This window comes from Callospermophilus lateralis, chromosome 18 (assembly GCF_048772815.1).
Source record: "Callospermophilus lateralis isolate mCalLat2 chromosome 18, mCalLat2.hap1, whole genome shotgun sequence".
Classification (NCBI taxonomy): Eukaryota; Metazoa; Chordata; class Mammalia; order Rodentia; family Sciuridae; genus Callospermophilus; species Callospermophilus lateralis.
In genome coordinates, this window is record NC_135322.1 from 41,643,775 (window position 1) to 41,666,674 (window position 22,900).

Below are 22,900 nucleotides of genomic sequence, written 5' to 3' on the forward strand. Positions count from 1 at the left end.
TAGACTAGACACCGCTGCCAAAGAAAACAAGCACGAAGAAAACCAAGATGATTTCTTGAGGCTGATGTAACCTGTTCTGACCTGCAAAAGACCCGCCCTCCCCAGCCTCCCCACCGTAATAGTCATAGTACATGGGTTGAAGGGCCGCCTCCGAAGATCTGCCCGATTCCCGGAGACCCTTTTCCCTAAAGTCTAGCTCATCTCTAGTGCTGTTCCTCAGCTGTGAAGTCATAGTGGAACTACTTTGTTCTTGGAAGGAGGTTTGGGACCGTCTGGTGTGGCTCACTTCAGAATGTGTGCTCCTGTGGCTCACTTCAGAATGTGTGCTCCTGTGGCTCACTTCAGAATGTGTGCTCCGTGTCACGGTAGCGTGCTCTTCGAAAGAGGGACGAGGCATAAAATTGTCCCAGTGTTGGAGTGAGAACAGGGGATGGTCATCCCTGGTAGTCATGGACATGATCCAGTCGCTGTAATCTTCCACCCTGGTGTATATAAAGATGCCTGGGCATGTATCTCCACCTTGGGTCAGGATTCCTCTCAGGATCCACAGATCCAACTGCTGTAGCTGGCACATCATGGGGCTTCCTGCTTCCCCCTGCGACAAAGGACAGAAGGCTTCAGGTCTTAGAAAAACATGTTTTCTTTTCTTAATAGATCCTTGTGCTGTTTGTTCTAGAAATGTTTTACACGGGTTCTCCCTGGAAATAGGGCAAATTGAGGGATACTATTTCAAATCTAGACAGCCACCACCACAAATTCCAACATGATTTTCCTTTTATTATGCAAATTATTTGTGGACTCCTACGGTTGCCTGAAGTTTCCTGGTTCATACTGCATTTTCTTGTCCCTTTCATGTCCCCAGTACTTTGACTATATCTTCCCTCTTTGGGCTTCTCATTCCTCAAATATTGGTTTTACTTACTGTCCTTGAATGCATGCTGTTCTCCCCTTCTCCTCCCTAGCTTGCTCCCATCTTTCACCTAAGCTGCCCCTTTCCACCTGCAGTTCCTAAGGGAATGGCTAGAGAGTGGGGCAGAGCCCCCAGGGAATGCCCACTGGGCTGGCCTCCCAGATTTCCCCACCCTAGCCAAGTAACGAGGCTCTCTCTGAGTCCAAGTGGGGACACAGTAAATGCCTCTAACACATGCAAAGCTCCATGGTACCGTGCACACAGGATGCATTCTCTATCATCTTGATGTCTATAAAAGGCCACCAGTTTTCCACAAAAAAGTTGAGAAAAATGGGAAAAGCAACAAGACCATTACTAGGTATGATTTACCTTACTTGTCCCACCCACTCCCCACTCCAGGCCTCCTCTTAAAGGAATGTCCCACATCCACCTCTAGCCCATGGCCCGTCTTAGGTCTGCGAAGAGGGCTGTCCTCCAATGGCTACTCAGCCAAAGTGGACCAGTGAGGCCTGTCTGGCTGGAAGAGCAGGCAGTGAAATGTTGCTCTCACTGTTTGAACGCAGGCAGACCCCGAGTGTCTGACAAAAGGAGTAGATTCATCCAGGAGAAGCAGAGAGGCAGAAGAGTGGCCACTGCGGCCCCTTCCCAGGGTGAGGCCAGGGTGTTTGGTCTGTTTGGGGTATCCTCCTTCAATAAGCCTCCCTTTTCCTGAGGAAGTCACTCCAGAAGAGAGGTGAGAGTAAAGAGAAGAAAGAGCAACTCTGCAGGAAGGGCCTATCTGTACAGCCCTCATACAGGGGGAGGGAAGGGCTTTTCACAGGAGGAAACCCCAATATCTGACATTGACCAGCACTAGAGGAGAGTCTAGATTCCACAGAGGCTGGTTTCAGTGACTCCTCTCCTACAGACCTGCTCAGATATATCTGCACATGGAGTTTGGCACCTTCAGCCCATTTAAAAATCTGTGACTTAGACCTGCGTAATCATGCCACACTGAACATGGGAACTGGTTTGTTCATTCAGCAGATCTGTGTTGAGCCATCTGCCTGAATCCCACGGCATGCCCCCGCGGAGGTTCCCATGCAGGGAGGAGGAGCCTCCAGGCCCACCTGGACGAACCCAAGGCTCAGTCTCAGGATTCAGGTTCTACATTATTGTTCTTACCAAGCAGACGGCTTCGGTTTCCCGTTGTGTGTGACTGCCGCATCCTGTTTTCTGGAGTAGGTGTAAGGGACACAGGTCAATGTCTTTCACGGAGATTCTCCTCAGGATACTCATTGTCATGTGATTTCCTGTCTGGACCATGCAACAGAGAGCCCAAGAATTATTAAGAAGAAGGCAGTCCCCTGTGTCAGTGCAGCTGCAACTCACATATCCAAATGACAACAGGTTGATGTGCCCATAAATCCCTTTTCTTTCTAGAAACCAGAACCTATGTCTGAGTTTTTGTCATCGTTCTGGACTTGAATGTGTAAACAGGCAGAGAACAATGCACCCTTCCTCCACATCTAGAGAATGTCTATTGCCTTGTTTCTTTTCCAGGGATGGCTGGACAGTCAGCTCTAATCTAGGGAATAATATCCCCACCCCCACTCCCTACCCCCCATAACCTTGTGCACATCTCAGGCTGTCCACTACCTCTGTACTTCCAGTTTGGATATAGGCCTAGAGGAAAAAGGACCCATGTAATATAGAGATTCCATGATTGGGTGAGGGTTCCAGCCCAACTCCAGAACTTCAAATAGCCTGAATTATTACAGTAAGCCCTAGAACAGTTCATCTGAGTCACCCCACTGCCAGCACACACACAGCCTCCTCTAGGAGAAGGATTGCATTAACTGCAGACGTGGGATTCCATCCTGACACCCAGCAGTTCTGCAAGTCTGGTGGCTTATGCAGCTTTCTGTCCAGGAAGCAGATGGACTGGACCAGGTCGTCAAAATGCATGGCCGAGTCTGTCCTCAGGAGGGCTATGTTATTGCTCATTGAGTGGTTATCAAAGTCCTCGTGGATGATGATGGTATCGACTGGATACTCTGTGTGAGCAATATTTCTGTGATCCATGTTAGCTATACCAACAATAACTATGGCAGACTTCCTGGAGAGAGAGGAAGAAAGAGAACATTGAGAAGCTAAGGCAACCAGGAGCTTCGCATTTCCAGTTGCCTTACTTCCCAGCCTGGAATATGGGTATCCGACTCATCTTCCCTGGGCTTGCTTATTTATTTATTTATTTACTGGGGGTACTGGGAATTGACCTCAGGGGTACTTGACCACTGAGTCATATTCCTGGCCCTATTTTGTATTTTCTTTAGAAGCAGGGTCTCACTGAGTTTCTTGGCAAGCCTCACTTTTGCTGAGGCTGGCTTTGAACTCAAGATCCTCCTTGTCTCAGCCTCCTGAGCCTCTGGGATTACAGGTGTTCGCCACCATGCCCGGCCCCTGGGTTTATTTTTACTCACTCCTTTAGATCAGTCTCCAGGCTGGTGTCTTCCCTTGGGAGCCTGAAGGATCTTTTATTTCACACCCTTTGTTCCAACACCTTGTTACAAATGTTAAACTTTCTATGAATGTTTTTAAAAACATGGTTATACCCATTGTGTAAGCCTCCTGCTTTTAGCACTTGACACTTTAAAACAAGCTTCTTTCCAATCTGATACTTTGTAAATACACTTTGGAGAAGTTCTGGTTTTACTAATGATGGAGTTAAGTTTAAGTTAAGGTGACAAGAAGTCCCTGGCTATCCCAGAAGAACAAAAGTGAAGTCAATCTAAATTGGGTCATATCACTTACCGTCTAACTCTGAGAAGCTATGATATGAGAGGAGGGGCTAACAGCAGGAATCTGAGACAGCAGGTCTCAACCAGACTCCTCCCAGGTGGACAAGAACGAGTGGTCACTCTACCCAGGGGGAGAAAATAGAGCGAGCTCAGACTTCTCTATAGCAAAATTCAGTTCTAGAAACCAGAGTGGAGTAGGTGGGGCAAAGCCTTTAAAATCTTCAAAAAGAAAGAAATCATAAGGCATGAAATCTGTCCTTCAGTGATCATCCAGGTTTAAGGACAGCACAATGCTTTTGAATATGCAAAGACCAAGGAAATGTGGTTCTTGGGAGCCTTTTCACAAACTACACAAAGACGCATTTTAGCCAGACCTAGTGTCCAATGGAGGAAATCCAGACAAAGGACTGTTGGGGTATGTGAAATTCATTTTAATATTGGACTAAAATTAAAACAAAAAACTTTCAAAAGTTTATAGATTATAACAAAAATGTAAACCCTTGCAAAAATCAAATAGCATAACAAGTTAGAAAGTAAGTCAGAGATAGGTATGTAAATGTTTTCATCTTTTTAGGAGTCTAAACTATTATTCTTTTACAGCTAATATAAGAAAAAATGTTGGGGCTGGGGTTGTGGCTCAGGGGTAGAGAGCTCACCTCGCACAGGTGAGACCCTGGGTTTGATCCTCAACACCACATAAAAAATAAATAAGTGAAATAAAGGTATTGTGTCCAACTACAATTAAAAAATAAATATATATTTAAAAAAAGAAAGAATGCAATATGTAAATACACCAATGAAATGAAGGGAACACCAACATACCCATGTAATCCATTAAAACTGGATGATAAAAAAGGAGAAAAGAAGTGAAAAGATAGAAATCCTGGCATTGGCCACTGCAGAATCTAGAAAGAACTGTCCAGAAAGAAGCAGAGGATTGGGGGTCTTGCATGAAATTACAGATCTAAGCTAAAGAAGATTTTCATTCTGAAAAGCAGAATGAAGAAACAAATTTGTCAGCAGAGACACCTAAAGCAAAAGAAATGTCATATAGTGAAAAGAAAAACAAGAAATAAAAACAGAAAATGCAACCTGAAACAAGAAAGAGAAGCAGGAGTCAAAACCCAAACATCGGCTCAGAGAAGAGCATTAAGTAAGGTGACAAAAGGCTCTTAGAGACGACAAAGAATTCAGTCTATGGCAAAGTGACACAGTGCCCAAGTAAAAAAATCACAGGAAATAAGAGGAGAAACAGGCTTGTTCTCAGTAGGAGATTTCAACTCACTTCTGTCAGTCTAGTACACTGATCAGGTAGACCTCCTCTTCCCATTTTTTTTAAAAAGTAACAAATTATACATCAAAGACAGAGAGTGAACTTTTGGGAAAATATTAGCATGTTCCACATATAACAGACAACCTCAGCAAGTGGCTAAATAACTCGCTATGCAGCATAATTCGAATAATGTTAGGAAAAAACTAACAGAGGACCCTAGCATCTGGATACTCTAAAACTCTGTCTTTAATAAGACACTTGAGTCAAAGTGAAACTCAAAACCAGAACTCAAAACTCAAAACCAGGACTAAGTGATAGAGAATAGCAACAATGAAAACTCTAACGGAAAAGCAGAGCTTCCGAACTTCCGTGCAGGGCCCGTTGGCAAGAGCAATGGAGATTATATAAAGGCATGTCTTTTTTAATTCTGTCTTTCCACACCTAGGTTATTCATACTACACTATATTTGCATGTGTGTGAAATAATGTTTGTACAAGTCCACTGCAGCATTTTTGGTACTAGTCAAAGTTGGAACAATTTCAATTCCCATTTTTTTTTGGGGGTGGGGGAGGCGTTACTGCAGATTGAACTCAGGGACACTTGACCACTGAGCCACATCCCCAGCCCTATTTTGTATTTTATTTAGAGACAGGGTCTCACTGAGTGGCTTAGTGCCTCACTTTTATTGATGCTGGCTTTGAACTCAAGATCCTCCTACCTCAGCCTCCTGAGCCCCTGGGATTCCAGACAGGCACCACCACACCCTGCTTAAATTTCCATTGTTAATGGACTGTGTAATTATATTATATCCACAATGGGGTATTATACAGCTGGCAAAAAGGTCATAAAATATGCAAATATGATTCTTATCTATAAGATAAATTCTCCAAAATTATCAAGTGAAAAAAGTTAAGAGAGGAATAAGGTAGATGGTGTGTTCGTAGCTGTATTGGGGGATGTTGTGGAATGAACTGTGTTCCCCTGCCAAAAAAAAAAAAATTCATAGGTTGAAACCCTGACCACCAATGGGACTGTATTTAGAGATACAGCCACTGAGAGGGTCATTGACGTTAAAGAGGCAGGTCTCTAATTCAATAGGACACTAGAGATAGACACTAGGGATGTCCACATAGAGAGAAAAGGTCACGCGAGGGCACTGCTGGAAAGCGGTCATCAACAAGCCGAGGAGAAGGGACTCAGGAGAAATCAAACCTGCCAATACCCAAACTATGACAAATTTCTTTTGTTACCCCTAGCAAATTGATACAAATTTTAGCCCTGGAGTGCCACTGTACGAAAGTGGCTTTGAACTGGGTTTTACGCCAGGGTGCCTCTGTGCTGGGGACTTTTGAGTGGCAACTGAGGAGCAAAGTGGCTTCTGCTCCATTCTCTACGGGCAGGACATGCATTCTGATTTTACTATAATCACAGAGGCACCGACTTTTTTTTTTTTTTTTGGCTGGAGATCCCGGGGATTGAACTCAGGGGCGCTGGACCACTGAGCCACATCCCCAGATGCGGCAGAGCAGGTGGTGAGCCAGAATCCAGCCCCCCTGGCAGTGGAAATCAACCCTATCCTGCAAGGTGTCTCCGGACTGAGAAGAGAACAGCCACCCTGCGACCCCACCCTCTGGCCTCGTGAGCCCCAAGGCAGAGGTACTGGCCTGTTTTGAAAGGCAGATGCGATGGTGAGGATCCAGAACTCGCTGAGGATGCAGCCGAACGCCAGGTGGGTGTACTGCAAGTCCTGTATCGACACCACCCAGGGGAACTGTGTGCTGGTGACCAGGTCCTCCTCGGAAAGGTCCCTAAGTGGGGACTTCTGGAGGCCGCAACCTGCAGAGGGAGTGCGGACCTTACTGTGGGGCAAGGGGTTTGTGGCCGCCTACAGGGCCACCAGCCCTGGGACCCCTCTCAAGCTGGCTCTCCGTCTTGCTCATCATGATTCTACCACCCTGTTTCTTTTCTTTCCTTCTCCTAGGTGGTCTTCCACATTAAAGATGCTTGATGGCATCTTTGGACCAAAACGTCACATCCAACATTGATACTAATGCTCATTTATTGAGCACGCAGCCCTACATGCCAGGCAATACCTGAGCTCTTCTGAATACGTCACCCGTTCCCAAAGTGTCCTCTGGGACCTGGGGAGTCAAGATGTTTTTCTTCCAGGTTAAAACTATGATTTGCTTTTCTTACTCTCCTTCTGTAGGTGGAATTTTCCAGAGGCTTCATGATGTCATCCCTCAGATGGCCAATAGTGTGTGTAAATTTGTGTGTTCTTGTGTTTTAAGTTTTTCCTAGTTTAATTTTTTAATATGGTAAATACAGAAAGCTATAGCTCCATAAAACAAAAAGTCTTTGGACATTGCTGATAATTTTTCAGAGTGTTAAAGGGTCCTGAGAAAAATTTGGTAATTGCCTGTATTCCCTACTTCACAGGATCCCCCCAACAACCCTGAAGGTTGGGCGTTGCCACTCTCAGCTCCTGGGTGAGAAAATCAAGGGTGAGGGTGACTAAGCACTTGTCGGTTTACACAGCTGGTAGCCTATGGGGCCATTCCAGACGAATCCAGACTCCAACCTCTCAACCTCAAGGTTTATGTTCCAGCCACAGTTTGTATCCTTGAATCCACCCTTGCTCTCTCCCAGCAAGCTGTGCGTCTCTCCCTGCTGCTGGGTCTGTTTTACTTGGAATAGATCCCTAGGGTCTAACATGGTGCCTGGCACCTGGCAGTTGCTCAGTAAGTTACCTAGTTCATGAACAAAAGGGCTCTGCCAGCTAAGGCTCCCTGACCTCTTGTCTTTGGGGGGCTAAAAGGTTCTGGCCACTGGGGGTTGTCTGTGTCCCCCACCAGTCCTGCTCAGCGTCTGCCTTCCAATTATTGAACTGGACAATCTCTTGGATAGCCTGGACTTTGTTTCCAGTGAGATTTAAATGTTGATTAATGGTTTAAATAGTATACTCCCCTACTAGTACTGGGTCGGTCCAGGGTGGTCCCGTCTTGCCCTGAATTAAAAAAAAAAAAAAAGTTCTCTACACATGGAATCATGGAGCTTTAGGATGTCAGAAAAGGAAGACTCTTAAGATTGATCCAGGGGCTGGGGCAGTGGCTCAGTGGTAGAGTGCTTGCCCAGCATGTGAGGCCCTGGGTTTGATTCTTGGCACCGCCTTTAAATAAATAAAATAAAGGTCCATTGACAACTAAAAAATATTTTTAAAAAATTGATCCAATTGGGAAGGAGTACCTCACAAATCAGTACAATTTTTATGTGACAGTTAAAGAAAATTAAAAATAAAACATATTTGAGACAGGAAGGAGGGAGGGAGAGAAAGAGGGAGGAGGAAAAAGAAAGGGAAGGGAATGGACGTGCTCAAAGCCCCAGGTGGGGTCAGCTGAGCCCCCCCCCCCCCGACTTTGTTGCACCCTGGGTTACAAGACGGCAGTTCCAGGGGCTACTTTGCTCTCTGCTGCCCTGTGTCTTCCTTCCCCAGTCAACATGCCTTGTCTGAGGAGCCCCACCCCCACAGGACTTGGTCCCTGTCTACTTTTTGGACCCAGAATGCCCCTAAGCAGAGGTGGGTGAGAGAGTGTCTGTCCTGGCCGTGCATTACATTTACCAGAATCTGAGCACTGCATTTACTCAGGGTAGTTTCTCAGGAGAGAGTCTAACGTGTGTTTGGGAAGGGCCTGAAGGCAGAGTCCAAACTCAAGTCAGCCTCTGAGGCAGCTGTGAGAATGTGGGGGAGCCACTTCACTTCTCTGAGTCTCCATTTCCTCTTTTGAAACATGGGGCAGGGTCCAGGACCCGCACACCTCTTAGAGGTGTAGTGAAGATCACACAAGGTGCTTTGCAGGCGGTATCCCTAAGACAGATAATGCTCAACCTCAGGGCAGAATGGACAACTGTATTTTTTAAAATCAAACGATTGCTTTGGTTGCTCTTTGTAAATCCAGATCTGCAAGCACCAATACTTACTTCTAAATTGGTGGCCTTGGGTCACAGGTGTCACATGATGAACACCCCCAGACTGTATGAATTTTACTATTGGTGACTGCACTTACAGCCATGCACTCCCCATCACAGAGCCCTGCCAGGTGTGGGCACAGGCCGATGAGTGATGGCCATGTGGAGATCTGTGACTCGAGAGAGTGCACCTGGAGTATACAGAAGAGGAGCCGAGAGTTCTGCCGTGAAGTCTGGGAGGTGACCTTTCCTGTCAGCGCCAGAGACAGAGTTTCCAAATCATGATACCATGGGTTACTTGTCACCTACAATATAGTATCATTAAAAGACCACAGAGGACCTCTCTATTATGGGACATCATGTGATCAAATATCTCATTAAGGGACCCTTGGAGATTTTGCTGGAACAATAACTAGGCTCACTGTTAGCAAGATGGTACAGTAAGGCCACAAAGTGCTTCAGGAACCACCAAAAGTAGGATTCCTTATCTACAGTCTGATTTTTTGTTGGGACTTTGGCAATCTTCAGAGTCCAGGCATTGATCAATCCCTCCTAACCCAGGTGCCTTGTGCATGTGATGGCTTGTGCCTTTCCAAAGCTCTAGTTGGCCCACTCAGTTGACCTCACTGACCCTTGGGAAGCCAAGTTGTCATGAGATCGGATGCAGAGATAAAATGTCTATCTGGGTCACTTAGCTGTGTTTTCTAGGCATCTCTTTGTCTCCTTGGGGCTGCAAGGAGGCGGTGGAGGTGGAGGAGACTGAGGCAGGTGGAGAGCTCCGGCATGTGCGTGGGGGTGGGCGCTGTCTTGTCTCCCATCTTTCCTGGGAAGGCAGGGCCCAGCCAGCTGTGGTGGTCGCAGAGTGGGGCCAGTCCTGATGTAGTGGGCTTAGTCGTCAGCCGGCCCCTGTCGGCCTACCCTTTTGCGGGTTGGAACTCTTAGTCCTAAAGATCCTGGAGATCAGGCGAGGAGGGGATTGCAGCTGCCACAGTTGCCACCTGAGGCTCTGGCTGGCAGGCTGCAGGCCACCTACAGCAGAAGGAGCCCACGCTGTTCCCAGGAGCAGCCCCATACTAGGTGGTTACAGTTGGCAGAGGGCAGGGTCGGTCAGGCTGCTGACTCTCTGCCTGGCATCCCTCTCTGCAGCCTAAGGCTTATTTTCCTACCCTAAGGAGTAGCCCTGGCATTGGGCTTCTGAAGCCACTTTCCTGCATCCACACCCTACGGTTCATGGGGATGCCTGTTTCCTGCTGTCAGAGCAAAGTGCTGTGTCAGCTCCCTGAGTCCCTCCCTGGACACTGAGGACTACTTCACTTCCTGGCCCAGGTGGGGTCAGCTGAGCCCCCCGACTTTGTTGCACCCTGGGTTACAAGACAGCAGTCCCAGGGGCTATTTTGCTCTCCGCTGCCCTGTGTCTTCCTTCCCCAGTCACTCACCGGGCCACTCACCGGCAGAGGATTGGAACAGGCAGAGCAGCACCAGCAGCACCCCTCTCATCTCTGCCATCCCCAGAGAGGACCACAGCGGACACCATGGGCAGCTGGGGAGACAGGAGATTCAGCGACCGCACATCCCGGCAAACACACCCAGGGTCTTCCTCACCCCCCACAAAGGGGTGAGTGCAGGGACCCTCGAAACCAACCTGTCACATCCCTAGTGCTTGGTTCTGTGCAGTAAAGGGGCACGATGTCCAGCTAGCAGTTCGTAAGATGGCTCAAGGAGAGAAGGCAGCCCACTTTTTTACAGTTTTCTTCTCAATGCAGCCTGGACCCTTGGACGTCCTAGAGAGTTAGGTCTCTGAGAAGGGTTTGTTTTGCCTCATGGAATTCAACCCTTGCAGTAACTCTGTATCCATAAAATGCTGCTGAGAGAAAAAGCAGGGTTTGGGTGGAAGCCCACCCCAGGCTCAGGTCTCTCCTGTGATTTGACCCCTCTATTCACCTCTGCAGGATTAAGTCATGCTGGCTTAATTAAGTCAACAGCCAGTACCTTTCCAAAGTTGCAGCCCCAGAATGTAGCTCATTCATTCACACAACCACCCAGGGAAATAGACCCTCTCATGAGCCTCATTTTACAGATTCACACAGTGACACTCAGAGACATTGAGAAAAACCAGCCCAAGGTCACACATCTCCCAAGCTGTGGACCTGAAATTTGATCTCAGGACCATCTGAATCCAGGCTCTTGGGTTCTTCGTGTCATTCCACATCTCCAGGCCAGCACCCTTGCTTCAAGCAATGCATGATGCCCTAAGAAACCGGGGTACACCGTTCTAAGTCACCTTGTTCTCCTCATGACACCGGATGTTCCTGGTCCTCAGGATGGTCTTCAGAGTTCTTCCATGAACTGCTCTCACTAAAGAAGAAATGAATTCACTCTGGCGGCCTTACACAGCAGAGCTCAACAGAGGAGTTTGTTCTACTACCTCGGGAAGAATGTTCCATTGTGGCATCGTGGTTACCATGGTGCCTCCAAGCAAACGTCTGGATGTGGGAACTCAGGAAGACCTGGGATGAAAAGCTTCTTGACATCTAACCTCGTCAGGCTCTGCCCAGGTCCGGCTGGGGAGACATCTCTTGCGAGATCACAGAGTTCTCACTGGTGGTAGCCTGGGTCTGTCTTTGCCCTCAGTACCCACCCTGTAGCTACCCAAGTCTGTCAGACTGCTGGACTCAGGAAGCCCACAAATGGGGTAGGTTGGAGGTTTCCAGTTCCTTCAGCATCCTATATCCCAGTGTGGTTCTTCAAGGGTCAGCCCAGTTTTCTTTAGCTCAGTGGGCTCAAGCCCAGTAGACCTGCTGGGCTAAGACATGGGGCCAGTTGGAATCTGTGCTTCAGCCATTTATGAGCAACTTTGGTTTCAGCACGAATGCCGGGACTCAAGGAAAGTGTTGACAGCACGGGGGTAAGATTTAACCCGGTGAGCCACAGAGGCTCACAAGCACCTGGCACTAGTGCTCAGAAGAGATGTGCTGTATGGGTAATGATGCCTGGAGGGAGACAAAATGGCGGGATGGGAAGGGAAGCCCCAGTCAGAAAGGGGCTGCTGTCTCCTGGCTCTGGTGGTCCCCTGGATGCCCTGCACACCTGCACCTATCACCATTAACCCCAGGCGGGAATGACTTCTGCTGGGAGAACAGAATGGGAAACATGGGCAGTGGGAAAAGTGAAAGTTGGTTTACTCCATTTATCTACCTTCCATTTACTCCCCATTGAAGGTCTCAAAGAACTTTCATGAACATTTTCTCATTCACAATCCAAGTCACCAGGGAAAGAAGAAGGTTAAGCTTTATAGATAGAACATGGTGGCTCAGAGTGTGGGAGTCACTTCCCTAGAGTCACAAACCTAGAAAGTGACAAGAACAGGACCAAACAAGGTCTTACAACTCCAGGGTGGGGAGCCATCTCCGAGTCTGGGTTTGTCAGTCTGGGCCACATGTTGCCTTTGTAAGCAGAAATGGTAAGTGGATCAAATCCATGGACTGCTTTTAAGTCACTGTACCCTGAAAGTCAAATTATAATCAACAGTCATAGGGACTAACTGATAATGAATACTTATACCATGTCTGCTGTGTCTATTAATGTAAATTTTAGTGCAGTGAAAAGTTTAATGTAAATTGAACTCCAATGAAAACTTTAGATTGTAAGTTACTCAATTTAAAAGGAATATTTGTAAATTTTCTATATGTCATTAAACTTTCCATTCAATTTTTTTTGGGGGGTACAGGGGATTGTTGAACCCAAGGGTACTTTATCATCAGCCCTTTTTTTTAGTAAAAAACAAAAGATTTATATCATCTGAAAAGAAACCAGAGTATATCATCCCCCCCCTTTTTTTAATTTTAATTTTGAGACAGGGTCTTGCTAAGTTGCTTAGGGCTTTGCTAAATTGCTAAGGCTGGCCTTGAACTTGTGATCCTTCTGCCCCAGCCTCCTAAATCACTGGGATTATAGATGTGCACCACCATGCCTGGCACCAATTTCTCACTATTAAATTCTATACATCACTAAACTTACAACAGAAATGCTAGAAAACATGATTATCATCTTGTACTTACTAAAAGTTTCCTCTTCTCTCTTTCTCCTGCTCCTGGGAGAGAATGCATTTCTTATTCCATTGCTCCTTAATAGGTTTATCTACATGATGTAATTCCTAAACTCTATATTAAGCACATGTGCAAGAGTTTCTCTGGGATAAATCCCCAGTATCAGTTAGGACCCTTGGCACCTTATTTAAGAAACACTTTAGTAGCTGAACATTTGAGAGATCAGTTCCACTTTGTCTTCTCAAAACTTTATAGTTCTCCACAGTAAGTCCTCTGTCTAGATTTTTTTTTTTGAGGTGCACAGTGTGGATCCATTTCTCACTGGATGCCCAGTTGAGCCAGCATTATATGTGTCTACAGGTCTCCAGTGCGACTTATATATATATATCAAAGTTCCATTTATCCCTGGGTTTGTGTCCAAGATCATTCTCCTATTATATTGGTCATTTGTCATTTGCCCTGTGAAAATTCCACACAATCTAAAATATTACAGCCTTTTATGTCTTAATATCCTACCTAATTATTTTTCTTTAGCAGTATCTTGAATATTCTTGGCACTTTGTACTTTTATATAATTTAGAAACAACTTGGCAACTTATATACATACACAAATGAAACCTTGCGAAGATTTGTATTCGAATTGCATAGCATTTAAATATCAGTTTTTGTGGATAGATTAACATCTTTACAATATTGAATCTTTTTATCCATAAATACAAAATATCTATCATTTAACTAGGTCTCCTTTAAGATTTTTCAATAAAATTTTATGATTTTTCCACATAGACCTGGTACATCTTTTGATAGAATTGATGCCTAGATATCTTATACTTTTTGGTTTCAATTAAATGATGTCTTCTCTTACTATTATGCTTTAAAGCCATTTCTTACTATTTGAATTTGTACTAATCTATAGTAAATTTATCATAAAAAATCTTATTTAGATTATTTTGTGTTTTCCACATAAATAATCATATCACTTGCAAGTAATGAAAATTTTGTTTCTTCCCTTTCAATTGTTACTCCTTTCATTTCTTGTCTTATTGCTTTGGCTAAGACCTTTAGTACAAAGCTGAATAGAATTGGCAATAGAGGGTTTCCTTACCAAACTCATGGTCAAAGGAAAGGCTTCTAACTCTTCCCATTTAAAATAACATATGATAGAAGTTGTTAAGTAGATTTACTTAATTAGGCTAAGGAATAACCCTTTTATTTCTAAGTTTGACTTTGTTTTAATAAAAATCTAAGGCTGAATTTTTTCATGACTTTTTGGCATTTATTGAGATAAGGATATGCTTTTTCTTCTTTAATTTGCTAATGTGCTTAATGAAGTTTATGGACATTATTTTCTCTTTTGAAACACTATTATTCATCAATGTTTCAAATAGGATTTTTGGTGAGCATCTTTATGAGTTATACTGGCAGCGAATTTTTCTTTCATGTACTCTTCATGTACTCTTCTTCTTAGTTAAACTGGCTTCATGGAATTAGCTAGGGAGATAGAAATGACATGTTCACTGAAATTTTGCAGAATTAATTTGAAAACTCTCTAGGTCTGATATTTGCTTTGTGTGGAGATTTCTAACTATGACTCATTTTTTTTAATTCCTCCCGGACTATAATGACTATTTATCTGTATTTGTTCTTTATCTCTGGCTCCTTTTAAGAACTTTTGGTACACTATGACTTCACTATAAGTTGAAGCATGAATCCCTTTTCATTTGTTCTGTTCAGGATACACATGTTTCCTAGATTTGTGTGTTTATATTTTCTTATGGGTTCTGGTTGTTGTCTTTTCAAATAATGCCTCTTCTTTAGGCTCTCTATTCTTTATTTCTGGGGTTCCAAATAGGTATATGCTAGACTTTCTCATTTTATTCTTCATATCTCTTGTCTTTTCATATTTTTATCTTTTTATCACTCTGTGTTGTGTTCTGGGTGATTCTTGTGATATACTTTTCAGTGTATTAATTCTCTTTTCATCCATCTTTAATTTTCTGTTCAACCACCTTCTGGAGATGTTTTTGTTTATTTGTTTGGTGCATTTGTTTGTTTGTTTTTTTTAATTCAACAAAGAAACTTTTTTTCTTTTTGCTATTTCTAGAAGATCCATTTTAAGGTCTCTGTTTATTTCTGATTATATTTTCCTGGGGTCTTATGTTCCTTAATACATCCTTCATCAAACACTTCATATATACATATATCTGTTCTATATTTGGATTCTGACAGTTCCAAGGTCAGCTCTTTGAGAAGTGGAGGGATTCTAAAGTAGTTTTTTGTTTTGTCTCCTACCTGGCACACACAAGTGGCTCCTTGTACCTTCAAAATACTTGCTACTTTTTTCCTCTTGCCTATATGGGTGCCCTAAGGGTCTAAATTGAACGTACTTTCTCCCAGAGAGAATTTGCTCCTGCTTCTGCTGGCCCCAGAGGGCACCACTAACCAGGCCTGTGGCTTGGCTTCCTGCTCTCTCCACTGGTTTGTTTTCACAGCTGGGGCTGCTGAGAACACCTGCCCTAAGGCGACCCTTCCTCTCCCAGCTGGTGCAGCTCTGACCTCAGCTCACTTTTCTTGGAATCTTCTCCTGGGGATTGTGAGATTAAAGATAACTCAAAGGGGTGTCCCCTGTGCTGTGTTGCATGAGAGGCCTTCTCAGGCCACCTGGTCTGCAGTGATGCTCCAAGTCAAAAGGGGCTGAGCTTTGCAACCCACCATGTGCTGGAAGATGTACTAGTGGCTTCCCGGTGGAGTGAAATGTAACTTCGAGTGGTCTCATATTTCCTGTTTGCACCCCTGGGTTTGGTGTTGCTATTTGGTTTTATGCATCCTGTCTTCTGGCTGCTTTTTTTTTTTCTCTCTCTCTCTCTCTTTCTGACTCGAAGTCATCATACCCTTGGATTCACTTATTCCAGTACAAATGAATCACACTTGAGTTCGAGCCACTCTTATTTCTGAGTTACAGTATTTGTTTCCATTTCTCATCACTGTACACTTTGCTGAACCTCTTTAGCCTTCCTTTCTCCCCCAGCCACCCCTCTCTCTTTGTGAATAGGGGCTATAATGACACACAGGATCGACATGCCCATGAGCCCCCCGGGTGGACCTTCAGCCACAGCCAGATCTGTCAGATCCCTTCATCCCTGAACTTGAGCCTTGAGCCAAGGGTCAGAGAGATTGAAGCGGATGGACCCACTCATTCAGGCCAACAGAAGGTTCTGGTTCTGCTGCCACCTCAAGGGCACGTCCCCATCCCACCCTCCACAGATGTTTCTCCTGTGAAATCTCACCAGCATAGCAGCCGGAGGAAGTTTCCTTTGTTACCAACCAAAGAAAACCTGACTGATACTGGGTACAATGGCGCACGCCTGTAATCCCAGCAATTCAGGAGGCTGAGGCAGGAGGATTGCAAGTTCAAGGCCAGTCTCAGCAATTTAATGAGACCCTAAGCAACTTAGTGAGGCCTTGTCTCAAAATAATTAAAATAATAAGGTACTTTAGTGGAAAAGAACCCGAGTTTAAATCCTCAGTGCAAAAAAAAAAAAAAAAAAAAAAAAGAAAGAGAAAGAAAGAAAAAGGCAAAGAAAGAAGAAAAAGATAACCTGATTGATCCACCAGTCTTGTGCTCAGAATATCTTCTATGTCTATTATTTTATTCCATGTCTGATAAATGACTAGTGCCAATAAGATATCATCAACAATAAGAACAGCAGCAATCACTGGAAAACAGGGTCCCCATAGAGTGAACTTGAATTTCATCTTGGTTGACACCTCAAGAATTTCTTTCTTTTATTAAAAATACATTATGAACTATGTCCTACGAATAGTAGGAGACACTTAAGTGTATATAGTGACAATATGCTGTGGCTGGGATATGGTCTGAGTGTGTCCCCTAAGGGGTCGTGTGTTTGGTGGTGTCTTTGGGGGTGCTGCCTCTCAGAAAGGATTAGCATTGTTCTTGTGGGACCCCAGTTAATTCCTGAGAGAGCAGTTGTTGTAAATGAGCAAGACTGGCCCCTTCCCTCTTTCTGGCTTCTTGTTTCACCATGTGACCTCTCCCTCTCGCACGTGCTCCTCTCATGATGCCGTGCACCATGATGTGATGCAACCTGGCAGGGGCCCCCTCACCAGAGCCCATGCCATGATGTTTGGACTTTCAGCCTCCAAAACTATGAGCCAAACAAACCTTTTTACAAGTTACTCAGCCTCAGGTATTTTGCTATAGCAATGGAGGACAGGCTAATACACAACATAAACACACAAAAAACAGCATTCCCATTACCTACAACACAGCATATAAACTAGACTGGAACATCACCATGGAGTCCATTTGAACTCCCCAGTCATATTCCTCCTCCTTCCCAGCAAGGGTAGTCCCACAGGTTTTTTTTTTTCACCCAGCCAAATATGTAAAAATGCTTGTGATTTAGTTTAAACAAAATTACATTATTTTAGTAAAAAATAAAATAAAATAAATTACCTAGCATAAGCAGTCCTACACAAATGTTTTATTTAATCCAGGTTGATATAAGAAGGATATAGGCCAGCCTCACTAACTCCCAAGTCTCTAAGTTAGACCAGACCTTGGGTCACTGCCTGTTCCCCACACCCAAAGGAAGAGGTTAGATACACACTTACAGTGTTTCAAAATGACAGAGGCACCTCTAGAACAATGATCACAGCATTACCTGTAGTTTTATAGGAAAAAATTGGAAACAACCCAAATGTCCACTAATAGGGTATTGATTCAATAAGCAATAGTACTATGAATATCCAGATACCTGCTATGATGGTGATATAAATATACAGGCACCTAAAACGGGTGGGGCAAGACTGAATATGTCGGATTCTACATTTACAAAATGAACACTAATGACATGTTGCTAGAGAAAAATTGGATGAATTATTGACCCTGACTTGCTAGAGGTAGAATGAAAAATTAAAATTAGCCTGGTGCAGTGGTGCACACCTATAATCCCAGCAATTTGGGAGGCTGAGGCAGGAGGATCCCAAGTTCAAAGACAGCCTCTGCAATTTATCGAGGCCCTAAGCAACTTAGCAAGACCCTGTCTGAAATAGTCCAGAAACAAAGATAAGATTTTTGGCTAAAATTTACTTTTTAAATTAGGGGAAAAAACATTTTTGTGGGGCTGGGGCTATAACTCAGTGGCAGAGCACTTGCCTGCCATGTGTGAGGCTATGGGTTCAATCCTTAGCACTACATAAAAATAAATAAAATAAAGTCATTTCATCCATCTACAACTACAAAATTTTTTTAAAGCATTTTTCCCTAGCTGAAGTTAAAATCTATTTCAAAGATTCCTCTTAAAGATTTCCACTCCCTAATCCAAGCCCCTAAAAGCCACTTGTTCGTCATTGATCAAAATATCCCTGATGTCATCTATAAAACTTGAAGCATTCAGCTCTTGAAGATGCCTTTTCCAACTAAGGGCAATTAGTGGAGCTAAGGTATGTTTTCACTTGCCAGTTATTTCATAAACGGCACAAAGAAAACTCAAATTATAGTATGCTGCCTGATTTTGTCACTTTAGACATAAAATTATTATACTTTCAATGTTGGGAGCAATTTCCACTAAGTTATGAATGGCACTTTGGGTTTTACTTATAAAAACATAAGCTTTTATCAAAAACAAAGAGTTGTTTAAAAAAAAAAGCCCAAAAAATTTTTTAAAAAAATTTTTATTAGTTATTGATGGACCTTTATTCATTTATTTGTTTATATGTGGTGCTGAGAATCGATCCCGGTGCCTCACACATGCTAGGCAAGAGCTCTACACAGCCCCATCCTCAAAATACTTTTGAGGGAGCTCAGTTCATTGATTCCTCTCTGGGACTGTGTCTGAAGTAAAGAGATCTATTTCCAGTATCAAAGAGTGAGGTCTTTGGGACATTTGATAAAAAGGAAATAAAGTGATTGACCAGGATTGCAGATACTTGGTACCCACACTGCAGCTCCCCAACGTCATGCCCTGAGCTGACATCACATCCTACTAAACCTGCATCCTGCCCCTCTTAGCCTGAGCGTCTCCCTCCTTGGAATCCTCAGAACAGGCCTTCACTACCTATCAGTCAAAGTTGTTTCATAAGGAAAACTGTATTTGTCATCTCTGGGACACAGGAATAAAATCAATAGACTCGCTTTCCCCTCCAGAGAAAAGTGCTGAGAGCCACAGCCCAGTCGGAATGGCCCCTGGCATTTTGCCAGAAGTAATGGTTTAGAGGCGAGCCATTAAGATGATGATAATTAAGTTAAGCTGTGTATAATTGCTGTGACTGGATGATGCTGGATTGAAACAGGCTGTGTGTTCAATTGTATATAGACCCCTGCTGTCCGCCTCAGGCGGGCGCCTGCTACTTTGGAGTTCTGGGGTGTTCACATTGGTTGGTGAAGTTTCAGTGGAGGGAGTTCCAGTTGGTGTAGTGTCCCTGGAAGGGGGGCCTCGTGGGTGGCGTGGCGTTTGGGGGAGTTTGGAAATAAAGTTTGTTCCTGCTTGAGTGGCTCGTGACTTGTGCCCAGCCAGACTGCGGCAGAAAAGACGTATTTATTCAGCATGCCCCATCCTTTAAAACAAGGTTATCTCATGCCAATCGCCTAAATCAAATGTTACTAAATCAAATATTAATTTCTAAGCTAAACATTTAAAATTACTGGAAAAAAAGGAAAACTTACGGTTATGATTTATGGCTTAATAAAAGTAGCATAACAAATAAATACTCGAACAAAAGGGTCCTTTGTTATTTTGTATTTATTATCCAGTAGATTGAAGTTTTTATTAAAGGGGATTTTGTTTTGTTTTCTGAGACAATATGCAAATATTTTATTAGGTGAACTCAACACAGTCTGACAAATGCATACATGGCAGAGAAAACAAAGCAAACCAGAATTTGATTTTAAGGTAGAGATGGTTCAAGAGTTGCATGTAAGAGGGGAGGAATATGACCCATCTCATGTTGAGTTCTCCCCTGAGATTGTGGCCCTCAGGAAGACGGATTCCCCATCATTGTGGACAACCTCGTGGTAGAAATGAGAATGGATTGTAGTTAAGAGGTCAAAGCCCCCAGTTAAATGAGAAAGCACTATGTAGGGCTTTCCACATATTTCATCTGTAGCCACTGGCCTTGGAGTTGCCCAGTCAGGCTTCTGGGGAATGAAATGTAGGCGTCATATGGCAAGAAGAGAAGGAAACCCAGTGTTTTAGTCAGCTGTCCACTGCTGTGACTAAAGAATCTGACCAGAACAACTGTAGAGGAGGAAAATTTTATTTGAGGGCTCACAGTTTCAGAGATCTCAATCCATAAACAGCTGTTCCATGCCTCAGGACTCAAGGTGAGGCAGAGCATCAGGGTGGAGGAGTATGGCAGGGGGAAGCAGCTCACATGATGATCAGGAAGCAGAGAGAGACTCCACTCTCCAGATATATATACCCCAAAGACATGCCCCCAGTGAACCACTTCCTCCAGCCACGGCTCACCTGCCTCCAGTTAACCACTCAGTTAATCCCATCAGGTATTGATTTACTGATTAGGTTAAGGCTACAACACAATAATTTCTCCTCCAAACTTTCTTGCATTGTCTGACACGTGAGCTTTTGAGAGACACCATATCTAAACCATAACACCCAGAAAACAGAAGAAACAAAAGGCAGAGGGGAAAGGTAGAAAGGAGGGAAGATGGAAAGAGGGTAGGAAATAATTCAAGACTCAGAAAACCTTTTCTGTTAAGAGCCAGTGTCTTAGTCAGCTTCAACTATAGTAAAAATACATGAGGCAATCAACTTACAAAGAAAAATGGTTTATTCAGCTTGTGGTTCTGGAAATTCAAGTCCAAGATCAGGTGGTTCCATCGGTTTGGACAGAGCACATGTAGGAATGAGTGCTCACATCTCCCGCCAGAAATAAGAGAGGGGCCAAGAGACTGGGGTTCCATAATCTGTTTCAAGGGCATGTCCCAATGACCTAAGGGTCTCCCACTAGGTCCCACTTCTTAAAGGTTCACTGCACCTTCCAAGAGCGCCACCCTGGGGATTAAGCCTTTATAGCACACAGACCTTTGGGGGACACTATCCATATTCAAACCATAGCAACCAGGTAGAAAATATTTTAGGCTTTACAGGGCCCTAGAAGCAAAATTGAAGATATTATGTAGGTATTTATATAACAAAAAAAAAATTCCAAAGTTTTTTATGGAAAAATGATCATCAAATAGGATTTTGTTGTTGTTGATACAGATCTACTGAGAAAAATGAGATTCTTTTTAGGAGATCATATCTCACTGGGTGACAGGTCCGAGCCCTCAAGGCAGCTCCACCTTGGGGGAGAAGCAGAATCAACCAATCACACAGCTTCCCTGGGGCAGGAGCCTCACGGGGAAGAATAAGATGCTGCGGAAGGCATGAGGACCCCGGGAGGGTGCCCTCTGGGTGAGGGTCAGGGGACAACCAGGCCAAAGAAGCAATGCTGGGTGACCCCCACCCACCCTTTCCTCCCGTCTGTTTGGTGAAAACCAACCCTACTGGACCTTGCAAGAACAGGCAGCAGCCAGCTGGGTTTGTCCCTCTGGTTGGATTTGCCAACTCCTGGTTTAAGACATTATGGAGATGGTGGGGGAGGAAAGCATTCCCAGGGATGATGGAGTCCATGTAAGGACCAGGTTCTTGACCTGGCCACACGATGGCGTTCCCATTGATCCCATTTATTTTATTGAAACCCTAGAAACCTGTAGAGATTGGGAAATGGATATCCTGTGACTGGCAAGTAAGGTCACAGCTGCTGACTGTGGAGAAGTGGGATGGAAGTCATCTCCCAAAAAATCATAGCAGCAGAGCAGAAATACATATTTTGCTGTTACTTTTTCATATGCAATTTATTTTTGTTTCACTTTATTATCTTATAAATCAGTTTTTGGGGGTGGGGTGGGGTGCCAGGGATTGAACTCAGGGGCACTCAACCACTGAGCCACATCCTCAGCCCAATTTTGTATTTTATTTAGAGACAGGGTCTTACTGAGTTGCTTACTGCCTCACCATTGCTGTGGCTGACTTTAAACTCGAAATCCTCCTGCCTCAGCCTCCAGAGCCACTGGGATTACAGGCATGTACCACCGCACCCAGCTTTGGATTTTTTTTTTTTTTTTTGAGTTAAAATTCCCATTAACACCTAAGTACCAATTCTAAAACCATTTTAAAGTATACATGCAGTTCTGTGGTCTTTAGGGTGTCCCGTGTTGTGCAATCATCAGCACTATCTACTTCCAGAACACTTGCCTCACCTCAAACAGAATCCCTGTGCCCCTTAAGTCATCCCCCGCCATTCCTCCTCCTCTCCAGCCCTCATAATCACTCATCTACTTGGCGCCTCAGTGAATTCCCTTATTAGGGACACTCATCTAAACTGAATCCTATGCTATGTGGTCTTTGATGTTTAGCTCCTTTGATTTATTTAGCATGATGGTTTCAAGGTTCATCCATGTGATAGCATGTATCAATGTTTCCTACCCTGATATTATGTAGTGAATGGGAATGTCACGATTTTGTTTATCCATTCATCAGTTTCATGGACATTTGGGGGGTTTCTGCTTTGGGCTGCCATGAGTAACGCTGTTCTTTGTGTTTAATCCTACTTGGAGTTTGTTGTGCTTCTTGGATGTGTGGATAAATAGTTTTCATCATATTGGGGGATTTTTCAACCATTACCAAAAAATATTCTCACTCCTCTCTCTCTTTCTCCTTTTCTCTCATTGTACATATGTGATATGCTTAATGATGTCCCATAAGTCTCTTGGGCTCTGATCATTTATCTTTGTTGTTTTTTAATAATCTTGATATGGACCATGCTTTCAATTTGCTGATTTCTTTTTCTGCCTATTCAAATCCATTACTGAAATCCTCTGTTGAATTTTTGTTTCAGT

General features: G+C 44.0%; 1 protein-coding gene across 1 annotated transcript; it reads right to left on the reverse strand.

The window, feature by feature from the left end:
• Positions 1–4: 4 nt before the first annotated feature.
• On the reverse strand, positions 5–10,466 carry Prss54 (serine protease 54). The gene is given in 7 exon segments (XM_076839453.2): positions 5–220; positions 287–595; positions 2,075–2,206; positions 2,750–3,008; positions 6,628–6,799; positions 10,378–10,426; positions 10,428–10,466. Coding segments are annotated over 7 exon segments (1,173 nt in total). The 5' UTR covers positions 10,464–10,466.
• Positions 10,467–22,900: the final 12,434 nt, after the last annotated feature.